General features: G+C 35.7%; 1 protein-coding gene across 1 annotated transcript; it reads left to right on the plus strand.

Annotated features, from left to right (window-relative positions):
• Nucleotides 1-193: 193 nt before the first annotated feature.
• Nucleotides 194-12045, plus strand: Wbp2 (WW domain binding protein 2). The gene is made up of 8 exons (XM_089236254.1): nt 194-389; nt 1103-1205; nt 5652-5790; nt 6449-6541; nt 6709-6855; nt 8544-8795; nt 9643-9749; nt 11706-12045. Exons 1-8 carry the CDS (start codon nt 334-336, stop codon nt 11751-11753), a joined length of 945 nt encoding a protein of 314 aa, XP_089092380.1. The 5' UTR covers nt 194-333; the 3' UTR covers nt 11754-12045.
• The last annotated feature ends 4787 nt before the right edge of the window (nt 12046-16832 follow it).

A 16832-nucleotide genomic window follows, 5' to 3' on the forward strand; every position in this document is an offset into this window, starting at 1 on the left:
TAATTTCATCATTACCTACAATTTTTTCAGTTTTTACAAGAATTTCCTCCGTTTTACATATGTAGGATCCCAAACAATTCACGTAATTTTGACTTTGTGATATGGTCAGAAAAAGTTGGAAGAGAAAGAAATCTGCGTCAACGATCAGGTAATGACTCTAGCGGGTAGATCCCTGTATAATATTGAAGTTGATATCGATGACGTAATTAGAAAGAAAGCTGTTGATGCAAGCTGAGTATTGCGATATTACCGTGAATACTAATAAGTAATGGTTTCAACTTTTTGAATTGTCATAGTTGTTATTACAACGAAAATCGTTGATTTAAAAGGAAAATGTCGCTCAACACAGCGCACGTTAATGGTGGAGTTCTTATTTTCAATGGTGAAATGTGAGTATCATACCACTACGTACTTGTCATAATCGTAGTACGTATTTGTCTTGTCATAATTTTGTTTTTATTGTCACAGTTAGGGTAGAAATTTCGCATATTCCCGTCTTTACTTCAATGTGTTATTGGATCAATGGATAGTAAAAGCTATCGCCAATTATGCGTAGGCTATTGTTACGTAATTTAATGAGGAAGTCTACAACTACATACAGGGGGGAGAAAGAAAAGCTAAATTAATGTTGAATACCCTATATATGTACAATTATCCTTTTAAATAACGTGTTGACTAACCAGGAATTTAAACTTTTGAAGTCCATGTAAATAAGCTTCGCATGCAAAATTGTTTAATTAGAATTGTATTACCATGTAGTAGATATATTAATTTTTTTAAATCTGAATATCACTTCTACACTGTTCTGACGGCGTTAACAACTGGTTGGTGCAAAGGGAACAGCTATAGTATAATCGCTTATGGCATTGTGTAGGCGATTTTTTTTTCTTTTTGCGGGGAAAAACGCCCGAAAACATGACAAGAAGTTCCCAAAAGTGAAACAAACAAAAGAAGCAGCTTTGGCACCAAAAAGGACTTTTAACTAAGGATTTATGGTGCCGGGTCGAAAATTAAAATTATGTTACGGATTGAAAATTTTTGCTTGTTGAATTTAAGCTTTGTTTGCATGAGTTGATTGTATTGAACCATTTTACTTCAACAGTATAATCCTGTATTGTGATGGCGTTGAAATGCAGTTTGAAGGTATTGACGTGAAAGGCTTTGCTGGAACAAAGAAGGGTAGGATCTATCTCACTACTCACAGGGTAAGTCGTTTTTTTTTTGTGTGTAACACTTTACAAGACACTTTCTTTAGTTGGGAAAGTGTCATATTGAAAAAGCAATATAAGTAATGTGGCTTTTCAGTATTACTAAAAAACTGTCAAACCATAGAATGTGAAAAATTACAGATTGGCCAGAGTTGCCAACTGCTACGGTTTGTCGGTAGTTTCTACAGTTGGACTTACTAAACTACAGAGTTACTGAAAAAACCCCCTCCCCATATTAAAGAACCCACTTTTATGCATTGAATTTAAATAATGAAAAAGTAACACAAAAAATAAATAAAAATATGACATACTTATTTTAGAATGATTTAACAATATTTTAAACATTCGTGGGAAAACCAAATTCAAAATGAAAGTGGGAAAAATATTGCAATCCACAAAAAAAAATTTTGAGGGTCATGTTTTATTGCCCCCTTCCCCTCGTCAACATGCATTGCTGCTGACAGCCTCAGTCCAAATGTTAGCAAGTCTGCAATAGCCCGTAATCGAGATCGCATATGTACTCATTGCGTGTTCCTCTATGTACCAATTTGTTATATATAGAAATGTCCCAAAGGAACGTTTACAAGGTGCATGTAGGGTTAAATAGTAGCCACAAAGCAGAATATGTCGAAATCTGTGACGTACATTGCACAACAATCAATGCTACTGCAGAACAATTTGTAAGAACTTTAAGAAAAGTGTAGAAAACAGTATTGTGGGAATTTTTACTGCAGAACATTTCCATTCAGTCAGCCGAGAGCTCGTTGCAGAACAATGCAAAGCATTCTGCTTTTGGGAGTAGTTGTAGTCTTTCAGTCGGTGATGTTTTAATAAATGGAGGGTGGGTGCAAATCAAATTTGCACCTTTGAAATATTTGACAGGTTTTGTTAATAAAATAAATTTTGAAATTGAATTATGGCTTGAATCTTTGATACTCATTGGAGACGTTTTTATTGTCATGAAAATTTAGCTAATGGCATGACTATTTTATTAGTTGATGCATCCTATCAACTAAAATGTCCGTTAGGAGAGGCATAAAAATGCAGAAAAAATCTCTTGTTTGTTGAAAATTTCTCAATCCGAGGTGTTAGCAAAGTATCACTGTGTGCGTGTGTGTGTGTGTATATATACAGGGTGAAAGTTGCCTGTTCTGCCAAACAAAAGGGGGGGGAGGGTGATAGATGAGCTGAAGTTAAACATAAAACACCTTTCCAACTTTTGCTGTCTCGGACCTTTTCAGAGTTATGGTGGATAATGGATTATGGAAGAAAAGCATGTCAAGTCTGCAAAAAACCCAATTTTGTAAAATTTCTGGAAGACCTACATGCAAACCAAGCACATATTTGAAATGAACAGAAAATCCAGTAAGGAGACAAAATTTTCATCAAAATGTTAGGATTTACTGGTGCCCTACAAGTGCTGAGATTTGCTAAGTTCAAAATCAAATTGTCTCAAAAATTTTTCATCTCAAATTCTACACCCCCTTTTCTAGCTACAGTCTGTCAAATTAACCAAAAACTTGTCCATTGTATTAGCTTTCAAAAGAGCCTACAATAAACCATATCAGTGATCTAGTTCAGGAGAAATTCAGCCTTTTGTTTGCAATGCATCACCGAAATTGTTTGTTGAAGTAGACATTCTAATACAGTGGTTCCCAACCTTTTTCAGTCCACGTACCCCCAGCTGGCTCGGTTCCTTTCCGCGTAACCCCAACCCCAAATCCTCCAGACTCCCCACCCCCCCACCCCCTCCAATCTGTTTCATCCATTACAGTTTTCGAAAAAATTCAAAAAAAGGAGCATGTTGAATTAAATTAAATGGTCTATTTTTTCATTCAGATTTTTTTATTTTTAAATTAAGCAAACAAATTAACACAAAGATTGGGAAAGAAATTAATGTGATGTTTGGGACTGTATTGAATTACAAAGTTTTGAAAAATTAAGCTCAAAAGAGGATTAATTTCAAACTCAAATCCGCGTTCAATTTGCTTCTATACTTATTTTTTATGTAAATATATGAAGAAAACGCCCGTTCAACAAGCTCCGTGCTAACAAAGGGCAACAAAAACATTATGGCTTTTCTAGAAAGTTCAACGTACTCATCACCGCGGCAAATGCAAAAACTGACTAGTTTCACCATTCCATCATTGAAGAGGATCTTCAGAGGGGTATCTGATGCGAGCTCTAGCAATTTCTCCTTTCCTGGAATCGACAATAAAGCTGGTTCAAAATACTTTGGAAGGATTAGATATCCACCGATCACCCATTTCGGACTCTAAAAATATTTTTCAAACAAGGATTTTAATCCCTCCAAGTGGCAGACTGTTAAATTTAGCTCAGCTTGTGGCAAGAAATTGTGAAGTGTTTCAAACACTTCCTGAAAAAAAGGCCACCTCTTGCCGAAGTTCTAGCAGCCACATCAGGACTTAACCCCGGGACAACCACCTAACTTCGGTGTGCAAAAGCAAACCGTTGTGAAGGATGTCCATGTCTTCACACAACAATTTAAACAACCTGTAGTTGGTAGAATTCACCTTGACAAAGTTGACAACCTTGACCGCTTCATCAAGAATGTTTCGCAAATTTGGAGACAACGGTTTCGATGCAGGGATGTGTCTGTGAATATAGAAGTGAGTTCATTTTATTTTGTGAGCGACTTCTGCCACGACGGCCTGAGTAGCAACCTTCCGGGGATTTTCCTCCATCTGTTGTGAGCCCAATGCATTTTAACTATTAAATTCTTTTTTCAAGGAAATAATGGTTAATTGCTTTAAATAAGTCTTTAGCAGTCGTACGGCCTCTTCAATGGGTGACAATCTGACAAATAAAAAGACTTACTTCAAGTACTTAGCAATTACAAGTAGCACAGAATATTGTGCAACGTCGGTACTTTCATTACTTTATTCTCTTCATAAGAGAAATTAAACTCATTATAAGAGCACTTTCCTCTGCAAACATGCATCTGAAAGCATATTTTCACCAATAGTGTGATTTTTTTTCTTGTCTCACAATACGATAGCTAATACAAATACAACTCCACAACAGGCAAAATGGTGGCTGAAAAAAATGTAGTAAGAGATTTCGGTAGCTTTGGCACAATCACTTTTGAAAGATTCAAAATGTTTACAGGTGCACGGTATTTCATTTTGGTGTTTCAGTACGTTTCCGCACAGATCTAGTTTTTAGCCACTGATCCATAGCGCAAATCACGTGAGTAGTAGGTGCTTGGTAGAAAATTGCGAGAGTAACACGCACACGCCTCAATACAAACGCCCACAACAAAAGTTGAACACAACACTAATTAATTCTTCGCTTTTATGCACAGCCCGGCATTGTCAATAATCAAATCTAAAACGCTAAAGAAAAGTGAACCGAGAGGAAGGAGTGCGTGAATCTGTGTCATAGGTTAGGGGCAAGCGGGATAAGGGAAGGCCGGACCTTCCAGCGAACGCAACCATGGCCCCCACATTATGGAGTAGGGCCATTAGGCTGGGACCTTTTTCAGGGCCCCCGGTTAGACTTTTCACGGGCCTCTTCTGTGGTTAAATTATAGCGTGAAAAATAAAAAAAAATGAGAACTGTCCCAGGCCACAGGGCTAGAGTCCTGTCAGCCCCCCCCCCCCTTTGTGGGGGCCATGAACACAACCCCTCTGTTATAGAAGATTTTATTAATAGGGAAGTCAATATATTACAACTGACAATATTAGTAAAAACCTCTACCTACTTTTAAAAATTCTTTTTAATGTTTTTTTAAATCATTTTGCGCTTTTTTCAGATAGATGGCCGCCATTACCATTTTCTTTTCGCGTACCCCCAGTTGGGAACTGCTGTTCTAATAGATCTTGGCAAAAATTTTATTTTGTATCTCATTAATCTCTCAGCTCCTATAATTTGAGGAATTCTGATGACAATTCGATTTTAAATTTTTCAGTGCTTGTAGATCACCAATAAATCCAGATATTTTGATGGAAATGGTGTCACCTTATAGTATTTTTTCTGCTCTTTCAACACATGTGCTTAATTTTCATATAGATTTTTCAGAAATTTCACAAATTCTGATGTTTTTCAGATTTGACTCATATTTTTTTCCATAATGAATTATCCATCATGACTCGAACACATTTGAGATAGGATAGGGTTGGTAGGGTATTTCATGGTGCACTTGGGCTCGTCGATCCCTCCTTTTCGTTTAGCAGAACAGGTTACATTGACCTTGTATAAAAGTCCTTATGCAAGTCCTGAAGTTTGCTATATTAACTTGCAGAACACACAAATAAAAGCCACTTGATTGGAAATCATTTTTAAAAGAAATTGATTTGCACAATTTATAAAAGTCGAACATCACTCATTGAAGCCTACATGATAGCCAATGATATCACCTTTTTTTTGTCGTGTGATACAATTACATTTTATTCATGTTACTGTTCTCTCCTTTTTTTCCAGATGATTTTTATAAACAAGAATTCTAGCGATCCTTTACAGTCATTCAGTTTCCCTTTCTTCAGCATGTTTGGCATTGAGTTGGAACAACCGATTTTTGGAGCGAACTACATAAAGGGGAATGTGAGAGCACAGGCTGCAGGTACCATCCTGATCTATTCTTGTTTTTGTCAGAAAAATCTGAAATTCCTGCTGATCCAGGAAAGAGAAGTCATAAGTTAAGGGCTTGATAAATCCTAGGTCACCATGGGAACTAGGAAATTTGTATTTGCGCCTAAAATTTTTTATATGTGATTGCTAAATTGGAGTCAGAAGATGAAACAATTTTTTATTTCATTGCGGTATGTCTTTTAACATGGAGAGGAGCTATCAAGTCCTCTCAAAAAACAGTAAAAAAACATTATTTAGGGGGTTTTTTTCTCCTCAAGCTAAAACCAAGCTCTGCTCTTAAAAAATTTAGTTAGCACACACATATATATATATATTTTTTATCCCAATTTGCCAAGCCCTGGCCAATAGCAAAATGCAAAAGGAGGACTGTGGATATGTCATAATGTCTACATTGGAATTTGGTTGGTTTAGTTCAATATGCTTTCTCTGGCTCCATGTTTGTAAACCAAGACTAGTTTGTTAACCAAATTATTCTATTCATAAACTGAGGGTTTTCTGTATTTGTTCTTTATGAAAGTTTTATTCCAATCGAAAATATATATATATATTAAAGGGGAAAAAAATCCTACCCTAAAATTGATTTATAATGGTTTTTTACGTTTGTCATTGTTTTCTCTTCACCCTGAAAGGGAACTGGACTGGTCAAGCTGTTTTCAAGCTGAAGTTCATGAGTGGGGGAGCAATCGAATTTGGTCAAGCAATGCTGCAAACTGCAAAAATGGGTAACTTCATTCTTCTCAGATGATTATTGATAGTTTTCAGAAATGCTTGTGGTTCAAGTTGCGATTATGATGATCTTTAAAAATATTTTGTAGTATTATCTTTTTATTGCAAGAGTTTTATGTAGTATCTGATAGTTATTCATGACAATTCATTTATGATTTCACAGCAAGTCAGTATATGCCGCAACAACCTCCAGCGTATACTCCTCACCAGGGGCCGTATTATCCTGCGCCGCCTCCGGCATACACTCCTCCACCAGGTGGTTTCAATGGATTTGTACCACCCACTCATGTTTTCCCTGATGCACCTCCTGGTATGTATATCTGTGTCTATGATGGATTTTTTTTTTTCTGTTGGCTCTTGTTAAAAAAATGCATAGGTGCCAATGCTTCAGATTTTTCGTTTCTTTGTAGTAGAAAAATCCCTTAAATTGTTTTTTGCTTCACAGAAATTAGAATTCTCTAAAGAAAATCCCCTAGTCTTCCCCAAGTTAAAAAAAGGGAGAATTGCCAAATTTTTTTAGCTTAAATATGATACCAAAACTGAACAAAATTTCCAAGCATTACTAAAATCTCCAATGTTGGTAAAGAAAGTGCTACTGCAAATCAGAGGGGGCATTAAAATGAATTCCACTGAAAAGGGAAAAAAAGCATAAAATACATGACAAATATATAAGATGAATATTCAGAGTCATGATCAGCTTGATTACAGTGAAGAATAAAAATTCAAATAGGCTTTGTTGAAAATACGGGAAGAAACAGGATAATTTTTATGAAAAGTGATTAGAACCAAAATTACAGAAAAATATGGGAATGTCCTAGAAAAACACGTCAACCATATGGTCACCCCCCCCAAAAGACACCTATGCGAATGTTACCGCTTGCACTGTTTGTGAAATATTTGGTTTTCAATGGCAGTCGAGTCTCTATAGCCAAATCAATATCAATCTCATATTTCTTGGAGAAAAATATTACTGTATATATGTATATACATATCCTGCAATTAGCCAGCATGCTGGGAATACCCATATTTTACCAGAAATTTGAGTCACAGATTCTAGAAAACTCTTAAATATCTTTATTGTAAAAATTCATTGAATTGGCTGAATGCATTTTGTGTCATTATTAAACCTCACTTTTTCCGCTATGCTGGGAATGGACTCCTGACTTTCAAAAAGCTGGTAACCCTGAGTTTTACAGCATGCTGGCTAATACATACTGTATATATAGGCAGTCTTTTTGTCCAGCAGAACTGTAGTGAACTTTATTATATGCAGACCCTGTATTTTTAAACTTCCAATTATTGAAGTGTGATAAGTCATTTAAAAAACATTCCATAATTTTGGACATAATATGTATTAAGATGTTTGACTAGGGTTTTAAGCATTCATTGCTTATTGTTGTGTAAACCAGTGTTCTTTTACAACTGCTGATTGGTTAAAGCATTTCAGCAACTTTGCAGACTGGCAGAAATGAAAGAAAAATTATTTCTTTCATTTCTGCGGGCCACCAGAAAATGAATAAATAACAAATAATTTAAGGATCAGTAAAAAATAAATAGGTGAAATAGGCTAATAAATAAAAGGAATAGCTGGTGGATTGAACAAAATTGTAATATAAGAAATAATTTGTGTGCACCAGCAAAACATTTTGAGAAGTAATATGCAGACATGTTGGCGGCTATGACAGAAATAAAAACCAATATAGAGAGATGGTGTAATATTTAATAAATCCGATTATGTAGCAGCTATATGAATTGGTCGAAATGATTTGTAGACCATCAGGTAATTTTTATAAACCCAACCTTCTGGCAAGAGGTTGGAGGGGATTGTGTAACTAGTCCACACACAAAACAAAACATTAGTCTACAAAAACATATTTCAGTCACTCCAGTTGTTTTTCTCGGTACATCCCAGAAGCTTGTTTACTATAAGTTAATGGTATAATTGTGTTCTTCATTGCATATCAGTTAGCATCATGTTCGACTTTTTTTTTTTTTTAGCTAATAGTGTTTACACAACTGGTATGCCTCCACCATATCCTGGTATCTACCCACCACCATACTCTGGTGCTCCTCAACCTGGTTACCCTCAAATGGGTTATCCACAAGCTGGTATGCCACAACAACCACCGGGATACACACCTTCCAGTTCTGGCTATCCTGGTGCTGGTCCACCGCTACCAGGATTCAACACCAATGTGCAACAACAGCAGATGCAGAATGCGGCGAGTGCTCCAGCAATGGATATTAACAGTGAGTAAAATTCTTGATGTTTCTTGTCTTCCCTGAAATAAAAATACAGTACAACCTTTCTTCAACAGAAAAGCAAGGGACATAAATTTTTTTTCCATTTAACACAAGTTTCCATGTAATGAAGGTTCGATTGACATAATGTGTAAAATTAGGTTTTCACAGCATCTCTATAAAATTTCACCCCACGCTGTTGTTCTAAATTAACAGTATTTACATTATTTTTGACTTTCTAAAATTGTTGTGTCTGATTCAGTTTGTACATTGTCATCTATGTTTATGTAATCCTCAGAACCAGGACCATAACTAGGGTTTTATTGTGGGGGGAATGCACATGATTTTCTTGCCCCTACCACTGTAAAATTCAATGATTTTATAAGCTCGATTAAAATTTCCCTACCAACATTTTGCCACTCTGGCAGTTGTCCCCTTCACCTCCCTTTGAAACCAGCACTGCTATCACAGAAAGCAGCTTACATGTAATTTCATGTCTTGCATAACATTTGGAAATCTAACCCTCGCACCGATCAAAAATGGCTGAAAATCTGCTTACGTAATACTTGAATGGCCCCTAAGCATTAACAGTAAAAATTTGTTTTATTTTCACAGATGACATTTGTAAGCTTGAATAATTCATAGAAATAATTTATTTTTTTTTAATTATTGTACTGGAATTCTTCCCATCACTATCGTACTCACTTTATACAATTATTTTGCGGAACCAATTTATCACATGAAATGAGGGTCACCTGTTGTTAGTTTTAATATATATGTATGAATAAGTATATATATTGTGCACATATTTTTGCATACATCTTCCTCTAGAGTACAAATTTATGTAATATTTCAGATTCAAAAGAACAAGAGGCTATGGCATCTGCTTATTACAACCCGTACAATCCTAACAATGTGTACGTTCCACAGGCTAATGGATATTCACAGAATCCTCCTCAATATGTAAGTTTTTTTTTTACATCTATATATTCTCTTCCATCATTTGATTAACAAAAATTTCCAGTAGAAAATTTTTAAAAAATAATTAAATTTTATATGTAAAAGAATTGCAGAGTGGAATTTTATCATATTTTATACACGTAGAATCACTTATCATTAGAAATATAAGAAAAAGAAATTTAAAAGAAGCAAAGTATATTGCTCTGGGGATGGGAATTAGCGCATAAAAATGTAGATATTGGCACTCAACATTCTGAAGTTTGATCATGATTATTTGGTGTAATTATATTACACCTTTGATCATCCCATCCACAAGATACTTCAGAAGCAATCTTTTCCTGACCGGTGCTAATACAGTTGAGCAGGACTTGATAAATTTTAGCCATCTGGTTGCCATGGCAACTTGACAATTTTAGAGTGCAGTAGCCCAGGTCAATAAGACACCAAAGGATGTTTGGAGGTGTCACGAGTTTGATACCTGGTTTGTCCTTCTCAGTAATGGTACAACAAAAACAACATGATCACAGAAAAAGATTACAGCCGCAGGAAATCCTACAACGAGGGGTTAGTTTTTTCTCTAATAGGGTTGTTAGTAAATGGAATAGCTTACCCCTGGAGATAGTAAATTGTAACACAATTGACATGTTTAAAAAGAAAAGCATGTTGGGGTAAATCTAGAAGCTATCCATACTTAGAATAAGACAACCATAAGTATTCTTTATGGGCATTGTATAGTATTTTATCATGTGAATATATTGATTATAATTTTTGTTAATTGCTTTTTTAATTGGGTTGCTATATATTTTTTTGGAAACGTATGACATTCATATTTTTATGGGCATCTTTTTCTCAGCCACCTCGTTGGGCATTTTGCCTGTTGTAGCGTTGTATTTGTATATAGTGCAGTTTTTCTCAACCGCTGGGTTCTGGCATCAGTCAAACCGGGCCATGAGTGATTCATCTTTTAATTCTTCCCCATTTATTTTCCGTAATCGTGTTTATGACCGGGCCTTCCACTCAAAAAAAAATATTCAACCGGGCCATAGCCTTCCAAAGGTTCAGAACCACTGGACTAGTGCACCAACCACTTGGTGGAAAAAAAAAAAAACAAAGGCTGCCATTCTCAGACTCAATGATAAATTCTAGGTCCCGGGCTAATTAGCCCTCATGTGCAGAAAATGATTTTTTTTTACTTTCCCTAATCACTCTTTTCAACGCCCTTCTTTTATTAGTAAATGATGACAGGTCACCTTGACCATTTTTAGACTCTCTAAATGCCTTTTTCTTACATTTTTTTTCATAAACTGGGGGTGTGTAACAAGTAAACATTTTTTTTTACGAAGTATGCTATGACATTGTGCAAAACAAAGAACTAAGATTTTTCCTAAATTCTCCCCAATATTTTTACATTTATATCAGCATATCCACTAACATGGGAGAGGAGGGGATCACTGTGTCCTGGGGAAAAAAAGGAAGTACATTGTTTTAGACCTTTTTTTCCGGGAGAAAGAAAGTTATGTTCCAAAAAAAACCATGTTCTGGTGTGTAGATGTTTTTGCAATTTGTCAAGCCCTGCATTATACATTATAGCTATGGAATTGCAGCATCTTGCACTGCAGACTTGTAATTTAAAATTGCAACCAGAGATGTGGTCTAAAGGCAAGATTATTGTAGTCACTGAGCATTGTTCTTTTCGGGGCTATTTCTTCAACAGCCACAGATAATTCACACACAATACTTTCTTACATGCACCAGTTTGTTAGAAATCCCGCAGAAGGAATGTTATGAAGTGTATGTACAGTGTAGTAGTAGTCATATAGCAGCTCTGCTTTGACATCATCGAGTCGTTATATGGATATGAAACATTGTGCTTTCTATTTCTGAATTGTACATATGCATAAATAATAAATCTGTTTTATATAAATCATATTCAACGACCAACCTTACTTTCTTTTCCAGAATTGCCCTCCTCCACCTTATAGCGAGGCCTCAAAGAAAAACCAGTAAAGACAGAAGCCCTAGTCAGTGTTTGAGATAATAACGATGCGGGCATACATGTATAAGTTTCAATATCTATTGTAAAATGTCCCAGATTCTTTGGATTCTGTTCAAATACTCGTTCCTTTTGAGACTTCATTTTTTGCTTGCAATAAAGCTGTTAATATTAAATATGTATATTCTAATATTGATCGCCAAAAAAAAAATATGTAAGCATATATTTGTGTTTAAACATTCCGTAAGAGTGGAATTTCATGTTAGGTATTATAAATGTTTTAAATAAAGTTATGCGTGTATTGAATATTGTTTGTGTGTGTTTGTTGTTCAAAATTAGACGTAGATGAAGTGTCCTGTATTCCTAATTTGAACTTACTCATATTTATCATACTCTGAAGTGCTATAAAAACTGGTACACACCCACCTAATGTTGTATGCGTCCCTCTCGAGCACTCAGAACTGCTGCAACATGATATGACATGCACATATGTGAAGGTATTCTGAAGACAATTCACACAATAATTCTCTCGGGGCAGTCCACAATTCCATAACGGTGCAAGGTATCCCATATGTGCTCAATAATGTTCATGTCTGAGGGATTTAAATGGTCCTACGGAGAGTACTGAAGTCAGAAGAATTGTGTTCCTGGAACCAGTCAGTAGTCATTTTCGACTGCTGTTATTTTGCATTGCCTTTTTGGAATTGTCCAAGCCAATCAGAATGCACACAGGACATGAATGGGGTTTTAAGTCATCAGAAAGGATGTTTAGTACTGGTCACCATTCATAGTCATCTATAGCCTTATCAGGGCGGTCCTGTACCGTGATATAGCCTCTGAACAGTCTGTTGTCATGCGGGGTCCATGACTTTATGGGGTTTTCTCCATCCTGTACATGTCCATCAACCCGATACAACTAGAATCAGTGTACAGTTTTCACGCTGATACTTGATGCCCTGACGTTGATATCTGTAATGATTTGAAGTGTTGCTCATCCATCTCATAAAGCAATTCTTGTCAGCCATCTGTGACCCCGTTCTATCGGGGTCTTTTTCTGTGCACGTTTTTCAAAGATTAAACTTTTTTATGTTCATGGTACGCACTTGCAATAGTTGTATGTAAAAATCCAAATTTCAGCTCCACCTTGGAAATGCTGTAACCCTTCGTGTGTGTTGACTACTATATATATTATATAAGTCACGTTCAAAGTCACTTAAATTGTGATAACTTGCCGTTTTAGCAGCAGAAACTGATCGAGCAGCTTCTCTAGATAACTGTTTTATATAGGTGCTTCTGACCACATCGACTTATGTTGATTAGTTGCATTTCTTCTTTATTTACAAACGCTTATCTGTACCAGTTTTTTCAGCACTTCAATGTGATATCATACCGTTAATGCTTATTTATATGGACCAGGCCTGCCCCCCCCCCCCCGGCTTTAGAAAATACACTAGAAATGGTATATATACAAGAGTACACATATTCTTTGCCTCTCCCCCTGGAAAAGTTGAAATGACTGCCCTGGTGTGGACCATAATAGTAGTAAACCAAACATGCACCTCGTCCACATATACCTCTGCAGAACTGCTAACGAATTGGTACATGTTGGAATGTGTGTGTAGCGAACCTTCCGTGAGGTTTGTTTCAGTGTAATGTTGGTTAGGTGGTGTGCTGTCATCTGCCATCAATTTTTCTAACTATGCATGAAATGTAATTATTGAATAATATACAGTTGTGAGTAGGCCTGTTGCTCTCCGTGGCGAGATTTTTTAACGGGGAGATCGGCTCACATTTGTGCCTCGAAGTTGGGAACCACTGTGCACTGTGGCAATGGTGGAGTTCGAACCTGGGTACTCACGATGCGAGTCTGTCACTATGGCCAGTCGACCACCACAGTGGCTATGCACCATGCTATTAGATAGCACGTTATTTAGGCCATTCTATTATAATGGCCAGATGGAGCACAATTGTTTTCTTATTCATAATATGTAATTTTTCATCTAATTTTTTAATTCCGTTCGATCCAATACAATGTCGGAACTCAGCTCTGTCCTGCTCCTTTTTTTGCAAAATGTACAAAATCAGTATTTTTTGTTTGCCAAAATTGTTTTCGACCTTAACATTGGAGAATTCAGTACATGGTTGTGAATGTAATTAATTATTAAAAAAATTTTCAAACCTAATTAGTTCATAGCTGCTAACTTTGGAGAATGAGAATTTGGGAGAGGTTTTCGTGCCGATCCAAATTCCTTACAAAATAAATGTAAAAGGGATGGATCTAAAACATTTTAGGGATTTTTCATTAGTAAAAGTCCTTAGGTTCTTACCTCTCAAAAATCAAATCTTGCAAACCAAAAAATCAGTCGGACCCAAAACAGGACTTGGCCAAACATACATACGATCGTCCCAATTTTGGATTTCGAAAGGCGGTGTTGACAACACTTGCTGATTTGCAAAATTTTGTGTTTTCTCTTGGCGACAACTTACACATCGCTTATGAAACTGGTTTTTTTTAGGTAAATTTTTTGGGGAATAATTTTTTACAACCATGGGCGAAATACAGGAGATATAAGAATTTTTCTGTAGTCTGGGAGATAAAGTAGAAATTCGGGAGACTTGGCAGCTATGTTAGTGTTACCAGATTCTGAAACTTAGAAATGAGGACGCACATGCACACTCTCAATAATGTCAGTTACCGTGTCTTCACAATAGATGGTGCTTTTATACCTACCAATTTATATACTTTCTCTTGAAAACCATGCTTTGGGATCTCAAATTATCATGAGACCACCATATGCATCCGAGGCCCCCGAATGGGGGCAGGCATGCATAGAAAGAACCACAGTGAATACTCACTCCACAAATGTGTCAAAGATCAAGGAAGAAAATTTTTTATAAATAGTTCATTTTCCAATTCCTACAGATGGCAGAATACTATAAACCTGTAAAACACAACTATCCAGTTTGGGGAAGGGGGGGGGGGAGAATGCTTGTCTCTAAACTTTGAATTTTTTAACCAAAAGCTAGTTTATGAATAAATTTCCTGATGAAACAGAAAATGGCAAAGTCGTTAATTTTTTTTTTTTAATTGGCTGTTGACTAGAGTGAGGATTCTTGAATAAGAATTTGCATGTACTTTGAGACGCGGTTATGCAATTTGATATATTGGGTGTATACTTTCAGCTGCCCAATAATCACACTTGCGATTCCTTATGAAAAACAAATGTAAAAAAAAAGTTTTCCATTTTTGGATCGTTACAAATATTTCAGGAGTTATTAACATTTTAAAGTTTTGTGACGTTTTAGTTGTAATAATCACTACACGCCAAACGAAAGTAAATTTCATCCCATGCCAGAGGGTTGCAGCTTCTTGAAAATGAACAAAAATATTTGATTGCCTTCTTTCATGATTACATGAAGGGGGGAAAAAGCGGCAGAGTGATGTTATAACTTTGTTACTGCATGTTATTAACGTCCGCTGTATTGAGAAGTTTATGTCTAGATTTATAAAGTGTTAGCCAAATGAGATCTATCTGAAAAATTGTTTTCCCAAAATCAACACAGTGCCAAAATGTGGTCATTTTCTCTCCTTCACTATAAAGTGATGTGCTGTGAGGGAAGGTGCATAGGTTACTTACCTGTTTAATTAAAAAGTCAATATTTTTTAAACAATTCTCATAGATACTGTTACGCGTAAAAAAACTTCGATGAAGGATGTAAAAATAATAGCTTGACTAAGGTGGCTGGTGGAAACAGTAAAATAATAACGATTCAATATCAGAAACTTTTAATCAAACCAATTACTTTATGAATTGACATATTAAAAATAATTACTGGTTTTGGATTTTTTTCTATTGATCATCGTCACATTTTCGTACCAAATTCTACATGATTTTTCACTTGTGACTACAGTTGATTTTTATCTCACTGAAATGTCTTTTATGAACTTGTAACTCTGTCTTCATAAATTTGCTTGTAACTTTTTACAACAAAAATTTTGAATACTTTGAAATTTATTCCAGCCTACACGTTTCATGCAGAACTTGGTCATTTTTTTCTGATGAAATTTCATTCAGGGGCATATTTATGGGGAGGGGGGCTCTCAGCAGAGACACACTTCGAGCTCTCACTGCCCTAGGCCAGTGGTTTCAAAGCATGGCTAGTGAGCCACATTTGGCCTGTGGAGCACTTTGGCGTGGCCTGCAGACTTTATTTAGAAGAAACAAAAATTATGCTTACATGCCAATGAGGGACAGAGCACAAGAGTTTTTGAGGCCCCGATTTAATACGAGTATATTTTAGTCAGAAAAAATCTGCATATATAAAAAAAGGCATACCCACCTATTTACAGAATTCATAGAATGCTGATAAATACTATTATGAATTTTTGAATTCAATTTCAGCATTTTTGAAAGAAATAATTTTAGAATTGTTGAAATTATTTTACAATTGATGGAAATTTCTAATGAATGGGAGAATAATTCCAGAACAAAAATAAAGGAAATAATTTTTGAAACAAATATTTTCAGAATTAATAGAAATTATTTTCATAGTTGAGGGAAAAAAAATTTCAGAACTGAAATTATTTCAAAATTAATGATTTTTTTTTTTTGAATTAAAATGATAATTCCAAGGTATATTGAAGGAAATAATTTCAGAACTACCAGAATAAAAATAGGTACAGAATTATTTAAATTAATTTCAAAATTAAATGTAATTCAAAATTTTTTTCCAGAATTGGTGAAAGACATGATTTTTTTCATAATATAATGAAAGATATTTCAGAAATGACATCTTCAATTATTTTGGGCCCCTGTTTAACTCAGGGCTGCCTGTTAAGATATCACTGTGCCATTGTAAATATTCCATCTTATAATTCTAGATACTTCAGTACGAGTTGGTGACCTCAACTTCGTGGGAAGTTTTTCAATTTGGCCCATGACGTCTGGAAGGTTGAAGTAAGTAGTACCATAGGCGGAGATATAGACTTGGAAGTCTGGGGGGGACGATGACGTCAATTCATATACATATTAGATCTGCCCCCAACCCAGTATCTCCGCCCATGTGTAGTACTACTACTAATTTTTCTACCC

Source organism: Pholcus phalangioides, unplaced genomic scaffold (genome assembly GCF_987345545.1).
Source record: "Pholcus phalangioides strain wild (caught in Gottingen) unplaced genomic scaffold, Ppha-v1.0 ptg000009l_1, whole genome shotgun sequence".
NCBI lineage: Eukaryota > Metazoa > Arthropoda > Arachnida > Araneae > Pholcidae > Pholcus > Pholcus phalangioides.